The sequence below is a fragment of the Sebastes umbrosus genome, chromosome 12, assembly GCF_015220745.1.
Source record: "Sebastes umbrosus isolate fSebUmb1 chromosome 12, fSebUmb1.pri, whole genome shotgun sequence".
NCBI lineage: Eukaryota > Metazoa > Chordata > Actinopteri > Perciformes > Sebastidae > Sebastes > Sebastes umbrosus.
In genome coordinates, this window is record NC_051280.1 from 20,088,860 (window position 1) to 20,111,875 (window position 23,016).

Genomic DNA, 23,016 nt, shown 5'->3' on the forward strand with positions numbered 1-23,016 from the left:
AAATAAACTGGGATACATTTAGAATGTTTACGTTTAAAATTGTGTCAAGGGTCTAAATATTGTATATTTGTGACATCACAAATGGGCAGAAATCCTGACAACTTGTTTCAAATGCAGAGTTTCTGAATACGGGCTGTGTGTATTTCCCTGTGGATTGAGTGTTTCGATACTTTCACAGTATTTATATAGGACTTAAGCCTGCTTTATAATAAAAAAAACATGAAAATCTCACTTTTTTATAATATGGGACCTTTAAGGGCTGTCGGAGGAAAAGATAGCTACAGGTGCGTAGCGATCAGTGGCGGCTGGTGACTCAAAACATTGGGGAGGACAGGAGGAAAACCAACCCGGCACGGTGTCATGATATTTTATATATAATAATTTCTCATATTTTGCACTTGCAACTCCATTTTATGTATGGACTGAGTGCTGCTTGATATATGTGCTCTCATGTTCCTCATTTTATCATATGATGTGTTTTTGGTAGGCTACTTAACACTGGCCTGACATTGAGTTTTTTACTCCTGATAGGTTATTAGAAGTTTACCTTACCTCTGATGAGTTTCTATTATGAACATTTGTTTCTGTTAATAAACTTAATGCGCACTGAATGTCTGAAATGAATGGGTTTTGTCAGCAGAACTATCATAACATGAACACATAGTATGATGGTTCCTGGATCAAAGCTAGTAAAAATACAGCCACAGTGAAAGCAGTTCAGTGTTCTCTTCTGAAATTGATAATATTTAGATTTTTTTTGTTGTTGTCATATTTATATGTCACAGAGAATATGGACTACGTGCCGGATGACAACTCCAGGTACAAAGACGTCGACTACTGGGATGAAAGATACAAGACAGAGCAGAGTTATGACTGGCTGGGCTGCTTCTCCAAATTCAAGCATCTTCTGGAAAAGCACGTCCAGAAAGAAGACTCCATTCTGATACTTGGTAAGTACTTTTATGTTGCTCTGATTGTTTGAGACACAAAGTCTATGATGCAGCATCACTAGTCTGAAATTCTCACTAGGGGTCCCCCAGATCGAGTCAAGCCTTGTTTCAAGTCTTCCCTCTTCCTCTCATCTCTCTTATCTTCTGGTGTCAAAAGCAAAAACCCGTCACCATTTGTCATGAGTGTCAGATACCATCATCATGGTTGTCAATGCTGTCATTAGCATCACTTTCATTAAATCCTCCTAAGCAGCCGTTCATATAGAATTGCCCTTTAAGTTGGTGCGGTAGAAGTGGCCAAAGTACTTTAATGTATAAAAAGTATTAATAGATTTGACACATTGATGTGCAGATATCTGTTGCATAAAATGTTGTTTATTTCACTCTTAAAGCTTCAGTAGGCAGAATGTTTTTGGCATCATTGAGTAAAAATTCAATAATAATCTTTCAGCATATTGTAATTCGAGTGTTCTGCAGGAAAACTAGACTTCTGCACCTCCTCATGTCTCTGTTTTCAAGCTTTAAAAAATCTACTGTGGCCAATCACAGGTCATTTGAGATAGAGAGCGCTCCTATTGGCTGTTCATTCAACGGCGGCAGCTGTCAATCACTCGCAAACTCCGATCAAACGGTCAAACTAGGCAGCGCTGATCAAATATGAATCAATGTTCTGTTACTGTAATGTCTATTTCTCACCTCAAATGTTTTCAGAAACGTCTTGTAGTGTACTGTTTAGCTGTAAAATGAGAAAGTTTGCTCTGGCTGGTGGGCGGTGCTTGGTATTTCCTCAACTGATCTCAACATGGCTGCCGGGTCACAAACTTTCTCACAAAAAAGTTGTATGGATGAAGAAGTCTCAGTTTACCTCGATGTAAAACACTTTGTTGAAGCAAAGAAGTCTCTGAAATGCACACCTACTCCCTCCCTGTGGAGGAGGGGTGGAGGTTATAAGATTAAATCTGGAAAAGCCTGTTAGGGATAGATACTTCAAATACTTAACACATCTACTTGACGACCTATCTTCTTGTTTCTATGTCCACACTGCTGACAGTGAGTTATGATAGAGCTCTGTCTTGACATGATTGAGTAAACAGATATTATGTGGTTATGGCAGTTTGCTCTGGCTGGTGTGCTGTTCTTGGTATTTCCTCAACTGATCTCAACATGGCTGCTGTGTCACAAACTTTCTCATTTTACAGCTAAACAGTACACTACAAGATGTTTCTGAAAACATTTTATGCGAGAAATAGGCATTACAGTAACACAATATTGATTCATATTTGATCAGCGCTGCCTAGTTTGACCGTTTGATCAGAGTTTGTGAGATATTGACAGCCGCACCAGGCTCCAGCTCGGCTCTGATTGGTTGTTTTCCTCCGGTCTGTGAAATCTTGCAGATGCCATTAGGAGAACCGGAGCACACCGGAGGACACAGAGGCACATGATTTTTTTCAGATTACCTTTCTCATGCGTTACTGTCAGGATATAGTGATGACCGTTGCTCCAGTCCTACCTACTGCTGCTTTAAGTAGAAGATGCCTTGAAGAAAAATCCTGTTGAGTGTTATGTCTGTTACAAAGTCATACAAAACATGCTGTATTCTCTGTCTGAAGGACACGAAAGAGTTGAGTTTTTCCATCATTTTTGAGAAGCAACGCTGTATTGCTCAAGAAAGTTGAATAACCTGGGATTTCTGAGTGAAATTTCCAAACTTGTCCACAAGATGTCACTGCTTCCTTAAAAATATAGCCAGTGGCCTTGCACCCAGTACTACCTGCAGTACCTGCTTTTAAATGGCCCTGCTGCTGCTCCTCTGTAAAACATGCAACAAAAACATTTATAGTATGAACACAGTGTTGTGGCTGCTGAACATGCAGTAGACCAGTATGTGGAGTATGTGGAGTATGTGGAGTATGTGGAGTATGTGGAGTATGTGGAGTATGTGGAGTATGTGGAGTATGTGGAGTATGTGGAGTATGTGGAGTATGTGGAGTATGTGGAGTATGTGGAGTATGTGGAGTATGTGGAGTATGTGGAGTATGTGGAGTATGTGGAGTATGTGGAGTATGTGGAGTATGTGGAGTATGTGGAGTATGTGGAGTATGTGGAGTATGTGGAGTATGTGGAGTATGTGGAGTATGTGGAGTATGTGGAGTATGTGGAGTATGTGGAGTATGTGGAGTATGTGGAGTATGTGGAGTATGTGGAGTATGTGGAGTATGTGGAGTATGTGGAGTATGTGGAGTATGTGGAGCTGGATAAATATGACGCAATTGACTTGAGAGCCAAAAGCTGGTGGAAGCATTGTCACTAATAGCACAAATTCTTCAGTGGTTCCTTCTTGGTTTGATATTTATCTTAAGCCAGAATAAGAACTTATCCGTTCATCATTTGTATATAAAATAGTTTTTTAATGCTGATAAAGAGTGTGCAGCTATGGACCTGTGTATTATAGTGGTTCTTAATTTGATTGTTTTATCTATTTAATCGTGATCAAAACGAGCATTTTTTCCCCCGAGGTGAAGCTGTACACTTTGACGTTATTTAAGATGCATCTTTAAAAAACAGATTTTGCATGATTAAAAGGTTGCAAAGAAGCTTTTTACTTTTTTTAAATAATGCAGTTTTTTGGTTTGTCTTCAGGATGAGTTATACACAGATGTGTATATACACGCTGACATGCCTGCTTTGAAGGCTTTTGTTGTAACTGTTATACCTCCACAGAAGCATAGAGGGCTATGGTGCTCTGTTTTTTTTTCCGATGCGAGCCTTGTTGATGCAGCTCAGTGGCGTCTGCGTGTGTGTGTGTGTTTGTGTGTGTGTCAGGGGGGTTTGTTAAATTTGTGTCAGGGAAAGACGGGGGCTTCTGCTGAGTGTGTGTGTATGTGTGCGCGTAAAGGGGAGGGAGACTGATGAGGTTGTCAGAAGAAGTTGGGTTCTTTGCTCAACAAAAACGTCCCTGTGTTTTGCTGCTGTCTTAATTCCTGCAAGACTATAGTGCCAATATACACAGACAAGTTTATTATACCCGGATATCTTTTTTAATTTGGATGTTATGATCTGGAGCCCTGCTTGTTTAACAACTGTTTTGTGAAAAACACATTTCCACGTGAGAACATTGACTGACGGACAGACACGGATAGTATGCAGCCTCACTTTTTCAATGTGCGTCATAGACACACCTACAGCAAAGGCGTGAGTGAGTGGGCTCAGGGACTCTGATGTATAAAATATCTTCTCTTGCCTCTCTCCTGCGTTACACTGCAGCAGTCAACACCAGGGCAGACCACTTTCTGCACACTGATTTAAACCCAAAGGAGAGCCATTATATCGCTTGAGAGCTCTCATCTCGGAGGGCATCTCTCTCTCTCTCTCTTTCTCTATGTATCGCTTTCCTCTCGCCAAATCATGGAATCCCACGTTTCTGTCACCAGCACATGTTGGCGTCTTCTTCAACAACTCACATGCACAGATAAGCAGCTATATAGGGAAGCCGTAATGAAAAGATGTGTGAACCCTCACGTGTTGTATAGACATGAAGAGCTCTTAAAAGCACTTAGATATCACCACGCTTGGACAAAGGCTTGTTACGGTTGCACACATTTCCCCCGCAAATCCTCACTTGTCAAGTCCGTAAATCCAGAGGGACCATTGTCTCATATAAAATGACACAGTAAATTACTGTCACTATATAGGGGGGAACCGGGGCACAATTTGGCAGCGAGAGGAGAGAAGACGTAAAGGAAGACTTGAGGCGCCACCGTGCTGTTTATATGTGTGATGAGTGGATAAAGGAAAGGGAGATGGAAGGGAGGTAAATCACTAATCAGGTTTGGGCCACTCAACTGTCTCAGATGGAGGTCATTTCCATTAAGATAATCTGTACAGCACAGAGAGGAAGATACACGGGAGGGAGGGATGCATAGATGAGGAGAGCTGGAGCACTTCGCTGCATGCTGATGACAGTTTGTTGAATGTCTTTCTCCTTCCTCAGTGTTTTCTAAATTAGTTCCAGTCGTCCTCCGTTTATCTGTTGAACAGTTTCATACATGTCATTTTTGCTGACTCTTTCTCAGCCTTCATTTACCTGTTTTCTCCCCATCCCGCCTGTTCTAATATCTGGAGAGACCGGCTTCACCATCACACCGTTCTTGCTCCCCACCTTCTCACTAACCCACTTCTCCCGTTCTGTATTATTCTTTCTTTGTCATGAACTCCTACTCAGCAGTATCAGTCCTCACATTTAGACCATAACCACATATAATTATGTCTCTGTATGTCAAGAGAAAATGCGATAATCTGAAATGAAACTAGGGCTGCACGGCGGTGCAGTGGTTAGCCCTGTCGCCTCACAAGAGGGTCGCAGGTTAAGACCCGGCCGGTTTGCACGTTCTCCCCGTGTTAGCGTGGGTTTTCTCCGGGTTCCCTGGTTCCCTGGTTTCCTCCCACAGTCCAAAGACATGCAGGTTAGGTTAATCGTTGACTCTAAATTGCCCGTAGGTGTGAATGTTTGTCTGTCTCTATGTGTCAGCCCTGTGATATTCTGGCGACCTGTCCAGAGTGTACCCCGCCTTCGCCCAATGTCAGCTGGGATCATCTCCAGCCCCATCCGCAATCCTGAATAGGATAAGCGGTTACAGATAATGGATGGATGGATGAAATGAAACTAGATGATGTATGCATGCATGATCAAATATTAATGTAATCTCTTCTATTTTATGTTTTTATATAGGCTGTCATTCGATTATAATAGTTAATCACGGTTAATTGCAAATTAATCACACATTCAAAATGTTCAAAATGTACCTTAAAGGGAGATTTGTCAAGTATTTAATACTCTTATAAAGAGAAGTGGGAAAATATGCTTGATTTATGCAAATGTATGTATATATTTATTACACAAAACGATGACAAATATTGTCCAGAAACCCTCACAGGTACTGCATTTAGCATAAAGAACAACAGCTGTCAGTGTGTCAGTGTGCTGCCTTGACTATCGATGGTAATATGTGTCTTCATTATGATAAACTTGGGCATTGTAGTTTATTTTGAGCCAATCCCACAGACATCATGCTGCTGCTAAACACTCACTAAACACTCACTAGTGCATCAAAGCTGCAGCAGAGAATAGTCCCCAACAAATACACTATTTACTGCTGTTTTGAGTTATGTTAACTAAAAACCACTCAGTCTTCAGCTTGTCTGAAGATGTACATGTCTCTTCTCCAGCACTGTAATGCATGTTCTCTCTATCTTGTCTACTTCCTGGTAACTGGCACATAAATACTTGGTAACTGTGTTTTTTTTTAGTAGATACAGTATTGATCCTCTCTAGTCCCTCATGATTAATAAGGTGGTAAAAGCATTCATAATAGCATATCCTGTTTAAGAGCTGCACTGCCCACTCATACACCCACTTTAACCACAGTGACATAAGGTCAGCGTTGTTTATGCTTTAAAATGATGCAGAAAGTTGCTTATTTAGAGTGCAGTAACATTTTCTCGGGATAATGATATGGAGAACTACATGTAAAAATGCACTTGTATTGGAAATGTACATAAATATTGTAGTGTGATAGCTTATCAATAGGCCTACAGTTATGAGACAGGACTGTGTGAAACAAAAAATGCCGCTGGCTCATTCTGGTTTTTAAATGGAGCGTAAATCCCAGCATTGATAATAATGGAATAATCTCATAATGTGACATAACAATGCTCATTACTGGCTGGGCTGGCTGAAGGCCTGGGGTGGTGTGTGTCAGCATTGCGTCAAGCAGTCCCTGACCCTCCGCCTGACCTACGTGTCTGTTGGCAACATTACCGAGCATTAGCGATGATCAGCTAATCACACGCGGTCCAGTTCCCGCCTGCCACACAGTGAGCCACGGCTCGTTCTTTTATGGCTTGCTCCCGGCTGCTGCCAGTGATGTAATGACCCCACGTCTTCCCAGTGGTCAGCGCCGCTCATGCCTCATTCCTCATTCCTCAAGGCGAGGGGTGGTGATGTAATTGCTCCGTTCTCCAGCAGTGAGTGGGGCTGAGATGTGTGCGAGGTGCTATCCGTGACGTATCTATCTGCCTACATGTTCTCTACATGTTAACATCAGTGCACCTGGTATAGAGGGCACGACGCAAAATCTCCACAGTCAGACCAAAGAATCTGCATTTTCAGATTTATACTTTTATAAATACAGCTGATGAACTCATCTGTAGTTTTTTTTTTTTAAGGTTTGGTGAAGTTCGCTGCTTATAGGCTAAACCTATAGCCTGTGTATCTATGGGTGTTTAAATGTTGCCTGCAGGTTTTGCTTTGGTAGCCTTTTTGTGTTTGTGCATATATGCATTTATATTTTATGCTGCACATTAGAGCTGAAACAATTAGCCAATTAATCAATCAGTCAATTAACAGAAAATGAATGTGAAACAATTTCGATAATTGATTTAAAAAGTAATTTTTCAAGCAAAAATGGCGAACATTCGCTGCTAACAGCCTCTCAAATAAGACGATGCTGCTTCTTATTGTCCTTTACTTGGAAGCTGAATAACTTTGACTGCGAAAGCTCATTCTTGACCTGAAAAATATTAGTTAAAGGACCAATATGAAATATAATTACTGTAATATATCATAAAATGACCATGCTATTTCATCAGAGATTAAGGAAACACGCTGAAGTAAAATACTTGTTTCTCCTGGTGAAGTGATTCTGACTAGTCCTGGCCAGAGGCTAACGTTGTCGTGTCTAGAAGGTAACCCTCAAATTGCAAAAACATGCGCTATCTGCCATCAGTCACACCGGAGGAGCGGACGGGCCACGACCCCAATGTTTTGAATTTGGACTGCAGTACCCATATTAAACACTGGCTCTCGGTGCTACATAGTGCTCCTTTTAACACAAAAATCTTGGTTGCACAATGCCCTCTTACAAGCTTTTTTTTTTTAACAGAGCTTTCAGCTGCATCTCACAGTCTTCTTCAGCAGATGATGTATGAGAAAACTTTGGCGTCACTCCCTGACCCAAACTTTTTTTTAGCCATTTTGGGCATCTTGTAATGGTCATTGTCCACTATTTTCTAATATTTAATACAAATGTTTAATCAAAATTATAACTAGCAGATTAATTGAGAATGAAAATCCTTTTTAGTGCCGCCCCATTGAGCATGTAATAGACTTATAAGGTATGTTTTACCCTCCCTAAATGTCCTGCCTCTATTTAGCTCACCCACTGACATCATTGTCCTGTCACTTTGTGGGTTCCTTCAGCTCCTGAGGGCGATGTAATCGGTGTTTATTGGCAAAGGAATAGTGAAAGACCGTGAGTGTGACTGTTTAGTCAGCTGTTGTGTAACTATGTATGGCCCAGTGCCTTGACTACAATGACGACATTATGCCTTTTTATAAAGAACATTACCACATGCTAACAACGATGTAAAGACTTCCCGTCCGTCACCCTCTCTGCCTTTTTGCACCGCCCCATCTTGCTCATTCATTCCTCACACCCATCGCCTTCTCTCGCCCTCCATCTCGCCCTTCCATCACCTCCTGACGCTCCCTCACCTCCTCCATTTCATCCTTGCTGTCTCATCTCTCTTTTTCCCTGCCGACCCATTGCCTCACTTGTGCCTCTCCTGCCCTCCCCTACTTGTCAGTATTTGGTATCAAAGACGTCCACCTGTGTGCCTGGAGTCATTCCGGCTATATATAGCTGGAGCGTAGGTGTTTACAACAGTGTTGGGATCTGTGGGAGCTACACTTTTCACAGGAGCGTCCGACTAACTTGGTGGGCTATTACGGCTCATTCAGAAATTGACATCCCAGTAGAGACTTGGACATTTCTGGAGTATCAGAATGATGTTTATTGTCATTATACTCGGGTACAATGAAATTTCGCAGGCTTGAGGCTTTTGCAGAGCTAGCTGTCGCGGCCGCTGCTGTGGGAACGCTGCTAGAGTTACCTGGGCGTTCGGTGTTAGCAATCCCGTGCCGCTCAGTAGGTGCGTGGAAAGATTGGTCGTGTTGCCGTTGTATTTTATCTGGCCTTTGCATATTCTACAAACAGCGAGTGATTTATCGTGGACATCTCCCTTTTCGCAAAAGCCAAAATGTTTCCACACACCGGACCTCAAACGCGGCTTGAAAATCTCTCTCTCGCTCGTCTGGCTCTTCCTCGTCATCAGCCATGCTTCGTTTTGGCTTTCTGAGATTGGCGCTGCTGGCGCATGTCAATGATGTCATACTCAGGGAGAGTGAACGGGAGTCACGATTAACATTTCTTTCCTATTAAAAGTGCTAAAAAATACATCCATATAACGTTTGTCATGCTTAAATACAATGTGCAAATTCTTAGTATGAATACAATAGATTACTTACCTTGTAAATCGATTTTAAATCGATATACGTCCCCCGTGACAACTTGCCGGGTACCTGTCGATGTAGTTGGATCGTAGGAATATAAATCAATACATCGATGTATTAGATGAATCGTTACACCCTTATGTTTAATATGTAATACAGAGAATTATAGATTAGCTGTGCCTACCTCATGTTGGAAGTTTATGCAGGCCAGACATAGTTTTTATGTTTGTGTACTTGTGTGTTCTTACCAGTTTGTGCACTGGGAAGAAGCTAACCCACGACTGTGCTGTTTGTTTGTAAACCTGGAGGAACATATAGGCTTAGCAGGAGGGTTTTATTTCAGTGTTAACAGGGAGATCTTAGGTGACAGTCCTCTCACATCCCTTTTTTCCGCAGTGTTAGAAATGCACACAGACACCGAACACACACACACACACACACACACACACACACACACACTCTGACACGAAATGCTGATGGGATGGAAAAGTCACTGGCAACACAGAGAGCATGGGGGGGTGGAGAGTGAGGGAGATTGAAAGTCAGGAGTTATGTCTTAGCAGCTGTCAGAAGATCCAGCTGATATCAGATATGCCGTTGCTCATGGGAGGTTCATCCCTCATTTCTAAACTTGAGTTTCCACATTTTTCCATGTGACCTTTTCCTCCTTTTTTTCTCCTTATTGGTATCCCTCCCGCAGTTGCTTTTTATTTTCTTTCCCTCACCCCTCTCCTCTCTCATGTCCTTACTCCTCCATCCATTTTTTAATTCATCCTCCACTCTGTTTTCAACCTTCCTCCGCTCATGTTTCTCACTCTCTGCACATGCATGCGCACACCTCCTCCTCCTCACCCTTGGAATAACGACAGCAGCGAAGGCTGTGAGGAAAACTTTCAGAGGAATAATAGAGCCAAGAGACGAGCCTCGGCCATTTCACGCTTGCCCTTCCTCTTTATTGATTGCAGCCCTTCCTTCCTGTGGCGGCTGGAGGCGGAGCACGTCTGATCAGATAGGCTTGTATCAGCTCTGTCCTCCCCTGTCACTGCCCCCAGGTTGTGCTGGCAGTTGCCATCCAGCTTATCCACGGTGGGGTTCAAGAAATATATTGGATTTATGTATTTAACAGTGGCCTAATTCTGAAATGATTGCAGGGGCCTCTGACAGTCTCTGATCAGTTTATATGTTAATCAGACTGATGTGCTCTTGCATCGATGGTAGAGAAGGATTTGTATTTCTTGTTGGGTAGCTTAATAATGAGCAGCAGTGAGGTATTGGTTTTGGATTAAAGAGTTTGTCAGGAACAAGGTAATGCAGAGATAAATGGAGCTGCTCGACAAACAAAGGCAGTAGAGGTGGTTTCGTCTGCAGTGTCTATGTGTCCTATGGCTTCAACCAGAGGGGAAATGCATGACATACACATATATTGTCCATGCAGAAAAAAGTCTGTACATCACCGCACTGTCTCCTCTGCAGCAGATACAAAACTGCAGCAGATGAGGTGTGTTGTGTGAATGGAGGGTGGGTTGAATGAATGAATGAATGAATGAATGACAGAAAGAGGAACAGAGGAGGTGGAGGAGAGTGTAGTTTTGAAGCGGATGGATTCTTACCCCCCCATCCTCTCCCATCCTCTCTCTTCCTTCCTCTCTCTCTCCTCCCTATACCCGCCCCTCTTCTCAGCATCCGGATTGGCTGTTTTCAGTTTTTCAGGGAGCCCTCACCATGCTGCAGTCAGTAAGTCAGTAGGGGCAACCCTCCCTGCTTCCCGCCCTCTCCTCCTCTCCTCTTCTCCTCTCCCCTCCCCTCCTTCCTACTTTTTTGCCGCTGTAAGGAGTGGTGCTGTTTATGAATGAGCCTCAGAGCCGCAGAATGTGAATGAAAAATAAGAGAGGGAGCGAGCAGATAAGGGGTGCAGGCTGAATGAAATGCAGCAAAAGCAGGGAAGAAAAATGGAGGAAGGATGCTGAATGAAAATCTCAAGGGGTTGGAGGGAGCGGAGGAGGAGGGGAGCGGGGAGCCGGGGGTGATGGTGATAGAAATGAGGAGAATGTGAAATTTTATCGGAGCGATAGCCATGCTCCAATTGCTGTGTCCCTTTTAGAGCTATCGTCCTATGTGTGTGTGTGTGTGTATGGTAATGTCCACCGTTGCAGGTATGCAGATCAGGGAGGATGCTGGGAAGGAGGATGCCTGGACTGCTTTGCCTATGAGCCAATGGGAACCTCCACTACCTAACTAACACACACACATATGCACAGCTTTCTCTGCAAGCTGGTGCACCGTGCTTTGAATAATAACGGGGTTACCCGGGCAACCAGGCTAGGATGATCGATGGGCCTGGCCCTGATAAACAGAGCACAGAGGGAGTGTGTGTGTGTGTGTGTGTGTGTGTGTGTCTGTGTGTGTGAGAGTGTGTCTGCGTGTCACCGGGTTTGTGATGTCGCAGTGGGAGTTTCTTTGTTCTGGGACAATTAGAAGATATCTTATTAGCAAATCTCTTCCAACCCGAGAATATAAGTGTGTGTGGGTATACGCAACCTGCACACAGAGACACAGCCTCACAGGATGCACGCATGTGTGTATTTGTTATAGCGGCAGCAGAGGTTGCTGTCTGCTTGTGGACGTGGAGGTTTATTTTTTTTTTATTTTTCAGTGAATGACTCCTCCGTTCCCAGTGACACTGAACGCCCTTGGTGAGAGGGCTTGTGCAGGCGGACTGTGTGGGGGTGACCACACACACTCTCCTGACACTTACGGTAATAACATGGCCATTGGAAGGGGAGAGGCTGTTACTCAACCCCACACAGAGTGCAAATTATATAGCTAGTCAATGAGTCAGACCGGCTACTTGATTTGATTGAATGTGTGCTGCATACAATTACGTGTTTTTTTTTTTTACAAGGTCTGTTGTTGTGAGGGTAAACTAGCATGTTGGAAAACATAAATGGGTTGGGTGAGGATGGAGATGTAAAAGATGTAAGGATAATGAAAGTGATAAAGCTAGAATGATATTAAGAGAAGTAAGTGATATACTCAGAGTGGGATCAGGATGCCAATATATAGCTTTGTTTGTGTCACGTATTGGAGATAATGGTGACATAAGTGGAGACATGTATTCAGACATGCATAACAAGGGCAGTTTAATTAAATTAGAACAGCTTCAGAAAGTCTTATAATGCAATAAAAATGCTACACAATTCTGAGCAGTTTTTGGCAGTTTTTTTTAGTAATATCTCTGTATAATCTGTAATCCACCAAACACACTGTCAGGAGTTTTCATAGAGACCTTTTAGTTTTTGGACAGTAATTCCAATGAAATCTTTTCACCTCAAGGTCTGTGAATTATCCAGAGTAATGGAGATACTGATAATGGAAAGATGGTTTGGTCTTGTGTGTATGTAATTCAAAGTAATTTTCAATACTGTTGGGAACAAAATTCCGGTTACCTCCATTGTGTTGGGGTGGAGGTAGAAATCTCAGATGTCATGGCTACGTACCAATAGAGTTAAAGGGACTGTTTGTAACTTTCTAAGCGTATAAATGTACCGGGTCCGGACACATGCGCGCTCGCATATGCACGCTAGCGTGTTGCCGGCGTCCCCGCTCCTCTGCCTGCTTGCCTTCACTCACACAGCGCGAGTTCTCGCGTACTCGCGTACTCGCTCCACCTCTAGACGTGAACGCGCGCTCACTCCACACTGCAGAAGAGTTAGTTTAGCTCTGAGCATATATCTAGTGAATGTACAGTGGACGTTTGTGCAGAAATAACTGCTGCAGCTCCTCCAGACCAACAGAGGTTTTCCGTGTCTTGTGAAGTGACGGGACTCTTCAGAGAGAAACGTTATCGTCTCGTTACCGACCGGGTGCCGGTGTCTACCCTGTTCACTCCGGCTGCGGGCGGAGGGAGACGCGGAGGGAGACGAGTTTCTCGCTGCAGAGCCCCACTACCTCAGCCTGCGCTGAGGCAGGAGAAGCAAACACAGTATCAGCATTGATTCATGGAGAGACCTTCGTCTGGTCAGCTAACATTACTGCCAAGCAGCTGAAATATAGAGTGATATTGTGGTTTTAGCTGACGTGTGTCGCCTTACTGTTTTGAGCGATGCTCGTTCATGTCTATTTAGAACGAGCACAAGCACGAGCCCGACGCTGACTTTTGTTGACTTCATGGCCACAGGTGTCGCTGTTAAGAAGCATTTCTGAAAGTTACAAATAGTCCCTTTAAGTGTAGGGATGGGTATGGTTTAACAAAATTACGATGCCAGTACCAATACCAGTACCCTTAAAGTGATACCGATGCCAATAGAGTGCCTCAATCAATACCAATTTCTTTCTTTCTTTACTTCATTAGATACCCATCATGTGAATGGAAACATTCAGTTTCGTAAATTGCCGCCATTACATTTATTTTTATCAGACGCCACATTTTTGTGGCATCTCCATGCACCATGCTCGACTTCACCACAGACTGTATGGGTTCTAGCTGCTACCATAGTTGGCCAATCACATGTCGCATTAAATCAAAACGCTTGTAGTGATTGGCTGTGAGAAAAAACATACAAATAGTATTTTTTTTCTAGATCTGGGTACAAAAATGATCGAATGCAGGTATCGTTTGACTAGTTTCGATACTACTTGGTACTGGGTTGTTTCGGTATCGAGTAATGATACCCAGCCCTTGGTAAGTGAGAAAATGTTGTTTTTTTTTGTAATGTGGGTGAGCTGAACCTTTTTAAGTGTTTTCATTTTTACTATTTTAGAACCCGAGTACACAGTACAGTGCACGGCATCCTTTCTGCCCAACCAGAGTCCACATACAACCGTTGCATTTTAACTGCAGCCCAGCTTGAGTGTCTGCAGATGTGTTTGTTGAAGTGTCGGAGGGTGTTTCTGTGGGATGTTGGTGTGTGTATGGACTGAAAGATGCAATCCACCTTCTCACGCAAGCAACAAAAGATAATGCACTCGTAAAACTCGCCGATTAAATTGCATCTGTACAGTATTTGTGAATGAATTATCTCAATGTAGGCTTTCATGAAACGGTGAGGAAATAGTCTGTTTGAAATTCATTGGTTTTATGTTACAAGCACAATGTTCTAACAGAACTGTGTGTGTGTTGAGACTAGGGAATATATTGGTGATTGGCATTCACACAGCCTCCTCTGTCTGCACTGCACACTGCTGCATCACATTACCCTTGCTGCCTCCCTCCCTCCTCTCTCTCTCTCTCACCTCTTCTCTTCCCTTCCTCTCTCCTGTCCCCTCTCTGCTCACCCTCCCCCCGGCAGAGAGGAGGAGGAGTAGGAAGGAAGAGTGGCTGCTGAGAGGTGCATCTGCAGCCAAAGTCGCCTCTCAAGAGCTGAAGTGTCATCCTGGAGCTCGCTGTGCATTTCTCACAAAGACATTATGTCGACCTCAAAGAAGGGTCATCTAAGTGTATTCAGAGACGCACTGCTCTTTTGTCATGAATACCAAGAGACACGCTTCCCTTGGCTGTGACAGTCACTGTATGGCGCAGCACAAAAAGTCACTTCTCGGTGACCTTGTACACTTAAATCTGTGATTACAGCGACAGGCCCTCTCCTACAAAGAACAACATGTAAGACATTAAGACAACGGCGAGGACTGCGTAAAGACTGATGAGAGAATGACCCAATGTCATTGTGCTCATATAGGGCTTAACAAAATGAGCAATACAGATGTGCTAGACGCAGGGACATTGGAGCTTATATGGTCCTGCTATTAAGCTGAGAGTGACGCAGCATTAAGTTCCTTTGGTAATGTTTGAATAAACTTTGATGCCTTGCCTATAAATGTTTGCAATTATTTAGTTTTCTCATATTTATAATTTGTGACTCAAGATTAGGTACTTGGACAAAATGTTGAGGATGCACTTGGAGCTAATTGCTCCGCCATTTTCAAATGTGGTCATGGATGCACGTGCATATAGCACAACAGAGCTCCCAGCTGAATATCCAACAACTCAGACAAGGTTTTGAAGTGTGAACTCCAGGCGAGGCACTGCAGTGTCAGCATCACTTAGTACGCTGCAGTTAGCTGGACCGTTTGGAAGATGGACATCATAAAAGACTATATGTGCACACCCCTTAACACACAAATGACCAAACATACTCACACACATGCATTTAATTATACAGTTTGCTAAAAGGTTGTAAAGCTCTGCAGGTGCAGCACTATTACGTAAAGGTTTTTGTGCCTGTTTTTTCCAGTGGGTTTGATAGAGTTGCTTGTCAGAGAGACAGCTAGTCACTGAGTCTCAATAGCGTCATTACCATTTCACTACGTAGCTCTGAGCAGGGAATGCCCTGTCAGCGAGGTAATAGCACTGTGTGTGCGTCACTGATGTCCCGATTCACTCAGCCCTCTGCAGTGACGCACTGTTGCTGCAATCCTGCTGTGTTAATGTAGAGTTATACACTTCAGTCACCAGTGGTGTGGGGCGCTGTATATTTTGGGGTCTGTGAGTGAATCTTCAATAAGGGAAGCATCTATGGCAGCAGACTCAGTGTTGCATGTGTCACTGAGATGTTAAGAGTCTACTGTAGAGTGCACTGTAGTGACCAATGCTTTCAATCCACTGTCAGAGACACAGGAAGACAATGTCCAGTTTAAATCCACTATCAGAGACTTGTATACAGTATATAGCTATATGTACCCTGCAGCTGTGTGTGACCGATGTAGTGGACAAAGTTCGTACAAAATTATAACTTAGGTTAACTATTAACCATTAAACTCCACAAGGAGAAAGAAAATAGTTTTTCCAAATACTTAAAGCTGCTATAATAAAAAAAAAAGTATATTATCAATGGATCGTATGACCTTATGAGAGGTGTTACTTGTACTAACAAGCCCGCAGGAAATTATCGCCCAACTCTGCAGTTTGTCTCAGCTCTAAGGAGCTTTTTAGCATCTTTCAGCTCATTGTTTTGGTTGTACTACCTCGGATTCACACTCACAGCTCTCATCAACCTCGTTTCCAACCACTTCAGGCAGCCGTTTTCAGAAAAAAAAAAAGCTCTAAAAACCTACTATACGCTACCTGCCGAGCAAAACACCGAACAGCAGACAGACAAAGTTGGCGACCAGCTGCTGAACATAAAGATAGCATTTAGCAGAAGTTGGTGGAGACCAAACTGAGCTAAAAGAAGAGTGAGAGAATATTGGACTTGCATACATTATACATACATTAGGTGTCCAAAAACACAACTCCAAATACAGCAAATTATCCTGTTGCTCAGTATCTGTTGGACATGTAAATAAGCAACTGTTTGCTAACAAATGTTCATCATATCAATTTAAAGGAATACTTCACCAACTAAATGAGCATTTGTATATCAGTTACTCACCCCATGTTACCTTGAATTCGTGAAGAAAACTTAGATTTTCTTGCATGTCTCCACAGTGAGAATCAAAAAGTGGAGAAAAATCTTGATGAAATGAAGTAAATGGGGGGGGCAACAGCAAAACTATACCAAAACATCCATTTACAAACTCTCACACAACTGCAGTATAATCCAAGTCTCATTTATCCAGTCGTATGCTCACTAAAAACAAAGTTTTCTTCAAGAATTCAAGGCAACGCAGTGTGAGTAATTGATATTGCTCTTTTTGTGGTTTAAGTATTCCTGACATTAGTGTCCTGTTTACAGCTCATTTCCGCTGTCAAAATAATCACTTAATGCATGTTTAGTATGCAATTTGGTATTGGCATTCGCAGCATTTTGACATCACATAGCAGGAAATCCACAGATGTTGTAATTATATAATATTTTACAATTAATAACAGTGTGAAGGCAACTGCATAGTCAAACCCCCTCAGAATCAGTACTGTATTCACACACATTCATTGTAGCTATATGATGACACCACACTCCTTCCTTCTACCTCGTCAGTTATCTTTGCAATGCAGTATCTTCCACATATGTCTCCAAATCCCCTGGTCATCCTCTCCTGTAAGACCATTACTGCAGCTAAGTCGTTAAACACACTGTTTCTTTTTTCTTTTTCTGTGTGTGTGCGTGTGTGTCCAATCGGATTTTTAGGAGAGCGCTGGCTTTGTGCGACGCGGTCCCCAGCCCTCTTACATAATACTGCTTGTAATGCTGCAGGCACACACTAACAGACCTGCACCTCCACCTCTGCAACTTCATGTCTGTCTGTCTGTCTCTCCCAGTGTGTGTCTGAGGATCTTTTTGCCCATTTGACACTCTACCTCCTAGACGGTATTATGTGCTTAACTATCCATCAATGTATCTACACAAACTACTAACGTTTTGGCTCTCTTTGTGCCTTCTTAACTGACAGATTTACTCCCTGAGCCTCTGTTTGTCTGTCGCTAATTCTCTGTGTGTCTCATCGCTCTGTTTGTGTGGACCCAACTCTTCAATCTTTGCTTTATTTTCTGGCTGCCTGTACATCTTTTCTCTCCATCTCTCACTTCTTATACAGCATGCATAACAGAGTTAGTTCGGCTTGGTCGTGATATTGTTACATAACTCTCCATTTGCCTTTGCACTCTCCCTCGTCACATACACAAGAGATGTAGAAGTTTTATCCACTAAGAATTAAGATTCCTCTTAAAGGTTCCTATTTTGCTGATGGTTTTGTGGATTGAGAGCTGAGATTTTCTGGCAAATTTGTTGTGGCCTTCACAGCTCTTCGTGTTGTACATTGCGGTGACTCTTCAGGTGGTTGTTTACTAAAAAAAAACTGCGGTGCTAATGTGCAGTGTTGCGACAATTTCTCACCATCAATAGCGGCTTTTTCTGACTCATTTTGTTAGTGATTTTGTTGATCCTCCGAGGCTTTCTTCACTGTGTTACTCTTCTGTTTCTTAGATTGGATTTGTTTTCATTTGTGCCACCTCTGCCTGTGCACAGTTCATCCCACGGCATGACACAGTGTTGTCATTTGTTGTTGGAACTCAGGGAGGTTAGATCACTTGGAACAGATGTCCCTCCTGCGTATTCAGATACGGCAGGATGAGAAGGCATTAAGGTAGTATTCATAATTGCCTGGCTGCAAGATAACTCATATCAAAATGTAAATACAGTAGAAACTACCATCACCATAGTGATATGGAGCGTCACAGGGAAATGCATGACCTGCTGAATCAATCCCATCCAGTCCTTGACCAAGTGCTCTATGTATGTCTAGGCTATGTTGTGTGTATTCCGTCAGTGATGACGCATGCCTGGCAGTGTCTAATGAGTGGATATAATCTAATGAACAGATTCAAGTTCACAAACAAGTGTCAGACATGACAAAGGTCAAACAGACATCATAGATCACACTTGGTTGTGATTACATTTTAGGGCTGACCTGATTGCTTCGAAGCTTCGACCGTTACCACGGTAACCGACCTCCAAATCAAGATTCAAATGCTTCGTTTTTTTGTTTATATTTTTGTGTTTTTTTTTTATATACAAGTATGTAATTATAAAAAAATCCCCAAATAGCCCATGGACTAAGGAATAATCCCACAACATTATTCATTATTCATATTCAACATTAATTATTATTAGTTATTCTCAGATGGATATCGGCGTTTGTTATGCGTAGAGGTGCGTGTGTGTACAGTAGTGCGACAGCGGCACTGAAACAGGGGAGATGGAGACAAACGGAGAGAAGAACATGTCCGCCTGCTGCTCCGCGCCGCAAAGCGAAGCTTCGAATACCTTCGAATATTCCTCACCGGAGCTTCAAAGCCCAAAACTGGTATTCAGAAAGCCCTATTACACTTAGCAAGTTTTTGTTTTCTGGAGCCTGATTGATGATGATGATGATGCTGGTGTCCTGTTACATTCTCCACAGTCAGTCTTTGAAAAAGTTGGTGCTGCGTCAGGTGCTTGGCATTGTTATTGGTATCCTGCTGTGATTGATGAAACTGCTGTATTACTCTTATAGTTATTACACAGGAGGTTAGACCCATAACCTATTGCTCAGCATACACAGGTACAAGTGTAGATACAACAAAAATCAAGGCAATCAAAAGAAGCGTTTAGTGTAATTGATTGACTAGCATTTTGTACCCCATATAAATGAATAGATTTCCTTTAGACTGACCCAGTTAATAGTTTTACATGAGTCATTATGTAATGATTGAGCTCTTATTATTAGCGGAATAGAAGGCTCCATGTAAATGCAGCTATGCAATGACCCGTGACCCGTGCTACATAAGAATTCAAGTAGAAACAAAACTAATATAGATCCCCGTGATGCTTTTCTCCCGAGGACAATTGCTCTCAGCGCTTCTTCTCTGCATTGTCTGTATATACAGTATAACTGTGGCCATTGGTGGTTGGATGAACTGACCAGAAAGCAAATGAGGGCTGTTCAGTGAGACAAGTTAAAGAGTACAGAGAGGGCGAGAGGAGGTATGTATGTGTGTGAGAGAGATTGGATTGATTAATGGTGGAAACCACTCAGTGCTGACTGTGGCTCGCTGAAAGCCACCTGTCCCCGCGGTTCCATCACTGCACATCACTGACTTCGACTGGCCTGAACCTCCTCTGCTCTCTGTGCTGCTGGGCCTGCAGGGTGCCATTACCATTACATTATTTTTTAACAGAATACAAACAATATTGTTTTCTTTTTTAACGTGATATTGAGGTATTAGTTTTAAAATATCACAATATTTGAATTTGGCAACATCACCCAGTGCTAATTTCTATTTGGTACGTTTCTCAATGGATTTTTCCAGAAAATGTACTTTACCACAATAATATATGTGATGGATGTGATGTAAGAACTTAAATAAATAGCCCATTAATAGATAAACCAATTGACAGAATCAATCTGCAATATTTTTTGACGATGAAATAATCTTTTAAGCATTGTTGTTAAGCAATAATGCATAAAACTCAATAGTTCCAGCCTCTTAAATGTTGATATTTGCTGTTTTTTCTTTGTCTTCTATGATTTTTAAACTGAATGCCTTTGGGTTTAAGACTTTTGGTCAGACAAAACAAGCTGTTTAACCCCTTAAAACCTACCTGCTGGCCGGCGGGTTAGGGTTAAATGATGATCAACAATGTTTTGAATGATGGTAAAAGGTTTTTTAGTCATCAAAATGCAGTATGTGCCAATTGCTTTTACTTAATTCTGTGACACTGGAAAACATACTGAAGCATTTGATGACCCTAAAACCTTTTACCATCCTTCTAAACATTAGAGATCATCTAACCCTAACCAGTGGTGGAAGAAATACTCAGATACTTTAAGTAAAAGTAGAAATACCACGTCTTAAAATACTCCATTACAAAAGTCGCAAATTCAAAATGTTACTTAAGTAAAAGTTCAGAAGTAGTTGAAGTAGTGAAGTACTCATCATGCAGAATGGCTCATTTGACAGTGTTATTTTTTTTAATAAAATATTATATTATTCTGTTTTTGTCATTAACACACATGAAAGAGCATTTTAATGTTGACGTTTCTCGATGTGAAGACAATTGTTGATACTTTCTGTACTACTGGGTAGATTCGAAGTGTAGTGCTGCATCACATCATATAAGAATATAATGTTTTTTATGTAAAAAGTGTTAAATAAATGTGGTGAAGTAAAAAGTACAATATTTCCCTCTGAAATGTAGTGGAGTAGAAGTATAAAGTAGCAAAAAATGGAAATACTCATCAATACCCGATGGTGTGCAGGTGGGTTTTAAGGGGTTAAATATGTCAATTTAGACTTTGGGAAAACATCACAGGTGTTTGTTTTTTTTACTATATTGTGACATTTAATAGGCCACAGTGAATTGTCCATTAGTCAAGGGAGGATAAAAGGAACAAGGATGAGGTGGGTAAACATTAGTCACTCTCCTATGTATATGACTCACCTCACTGTAATTAGATGTCAGAGAGAGACAGACAACACAAAAACAAAAGTTTGTAACTGGACCTAGATGTATTGACATTTCCCTTTTTAGAGTGGAACATAATAATCGAAGGGGTCGGGGAATGATGCCCACAGGCTCCGCTGCTTGTCATGATCAAATTGCGTTGAACCTTCTCTTTTATGTGCCGTTTATTTCCTCCTTCATTTCAGCTGTCTCACAAAAGCATTAACTGTGAAAGGAAGCAGGAAAAAACCTGCTGTGCTCTCTACTGACGATCCTTTAAAGTTACACGGTTTACTGTGAACTGAATTTAAGCGGGATGATACTGACGGATAGTGATGCAGTGGTGAGTAAAAAGGTATTTTGAGGAGAAGTCTCACGTTTGGATGGAGGATTATCTCGTCCAGTGGTGTACTAGGATTAGCCAGCGCCATTAGAGCATAACAAACAACTGTGTGTTTGCATGGCCTATATTAGCCTGTACGGGGAATCAGAGAGCAGATGGTCTGCCGTGGTTTGTAATGCCATATTCGCTTAACCTGAGAACAGGGGCCTTGCATACCCCAATGCCATCCCTAAACACACACACATACACGCACACACACACGAAAGAAAGGAAGAGAGTAAGACAGTTTTGGTTAGTCAGCTGAGACGAACCCATGAGTCCAGTGTTCTGTTTAATGCTGCACACTCAGTCAAGACAATCCCTCCCATCCCTACAGTATTAAATCATGTTGGAGTTTGTGAGAGCACTGAGAGACGAACCCAAACCACCATTGCGGAGTCAGTTCCTCAGCCTGTTGCCATGGCTACCTACTCCCCAAGACAATATTTATTTAAAAACACATTATTATGCATTCATTTCTACCGTTGGGCTGTAATAAGAAGGTGGTGGTGTTTCTGTGTGTGAGCTTAATAAGTGGGAGAGCCTCTGTGGACCAGGGCTTTATCATATGCTGTATGCAGTGTGTCATATGCAGTGTGAGCATTGTGTTGATACCACTGGGGAATGAAGGACTTTATAAAGCATTGGCATGCAATTGACCGTTCGCTAATCTCTGCCCGCCTTAGTTACTGTTGATAAGACTGTCAAGCTTTCCCCTCTGGCATGGCACGTATGCAGTTTACAAAGACTACAACAAAGGCCCTTTTTGGGCTCTGCAATTTTTTTCCTTGACCCTCGCCTGACCCTTGAGACTTTTGCCCCTGTACCCCAGCCCCCTCCACTGCTTTCACACCCAGCCTCCCCCGATTCCCCCCTTGACCTTCTGGCCTCACCCCTCAAAAATATCCTGTGCAAAGGGCAGACCTCCAAGCAGTATTAATGGTGAATTTGGAAGCGATGTGACAAAAGGTGCATGGCACATATCCAAGAAAGCACACACAGCTCTCCCAATACAGTGCCGTAATAATATTGTATATTTGTCACCAATCCATTATATTGTCTGATGTTGTCCAAGAACTGCCTGGATTGCTGAGCTTCTGTCAAATAGACCTTAGAGTAGGAGGAAGGTCTTTTTAAATGGCTTGAGCTGGATTTTTCTGTAAATGCAACAAGCCCTGAAGGACTTGTGATCATTACGAGCTTTTGACGTCTCCCAAGGGAACATGACATCCTTGCAGGAAGTTCAGACTAAATCCATCTTGGGTGTATGAAATTGAACTGCATTTGTGACTTCTTGTTTAGCTCTCCAGAAGGGCTGTGTATTGGCAAGAATCTGGTGATACGATACGTATCACCAGTGGGGGCAACAATTCAATATATTGCGATACTGTAAGCAAGGCGATTATATTGTGATTTTGTTTTTGTGAGTAAAAAAAAGTCAATATGTGAAATGGCTACTAAGGGGACTAAAGT

General features: G+C 42.3%; 1 protein-coding gene across 2 annotated transcripts in view; it reads left to right on the plus strand.

Moving 5' to 3' along the window:
- Positions 1-23,016, plus strand: part of ece2a (endothelin converting enzyme 2a) — an 88,184-nt gene that overhangs the window by 1,207 nt on the left and 63,961 nt on the right. Inside the window, exons 1-2 of one of the 2 annotated variants that reach the window (XM_037787746.1) lie at positions 221-284; positions 786-950. In XM_037787746.1, coding sequence (XP_037643674.1) covers positions 791-950 — 160 coding nt within the window. In that variant the 5' untranslated portion in view covers positions 221-284; positions 786-790. Of the gene's footprint in view, positions 1-220; positions 285-785; positions 951-23,016 lie in introns of those variants that run through there. The other variant, XM_037787745.1, reaches the window with a different exon arrangement.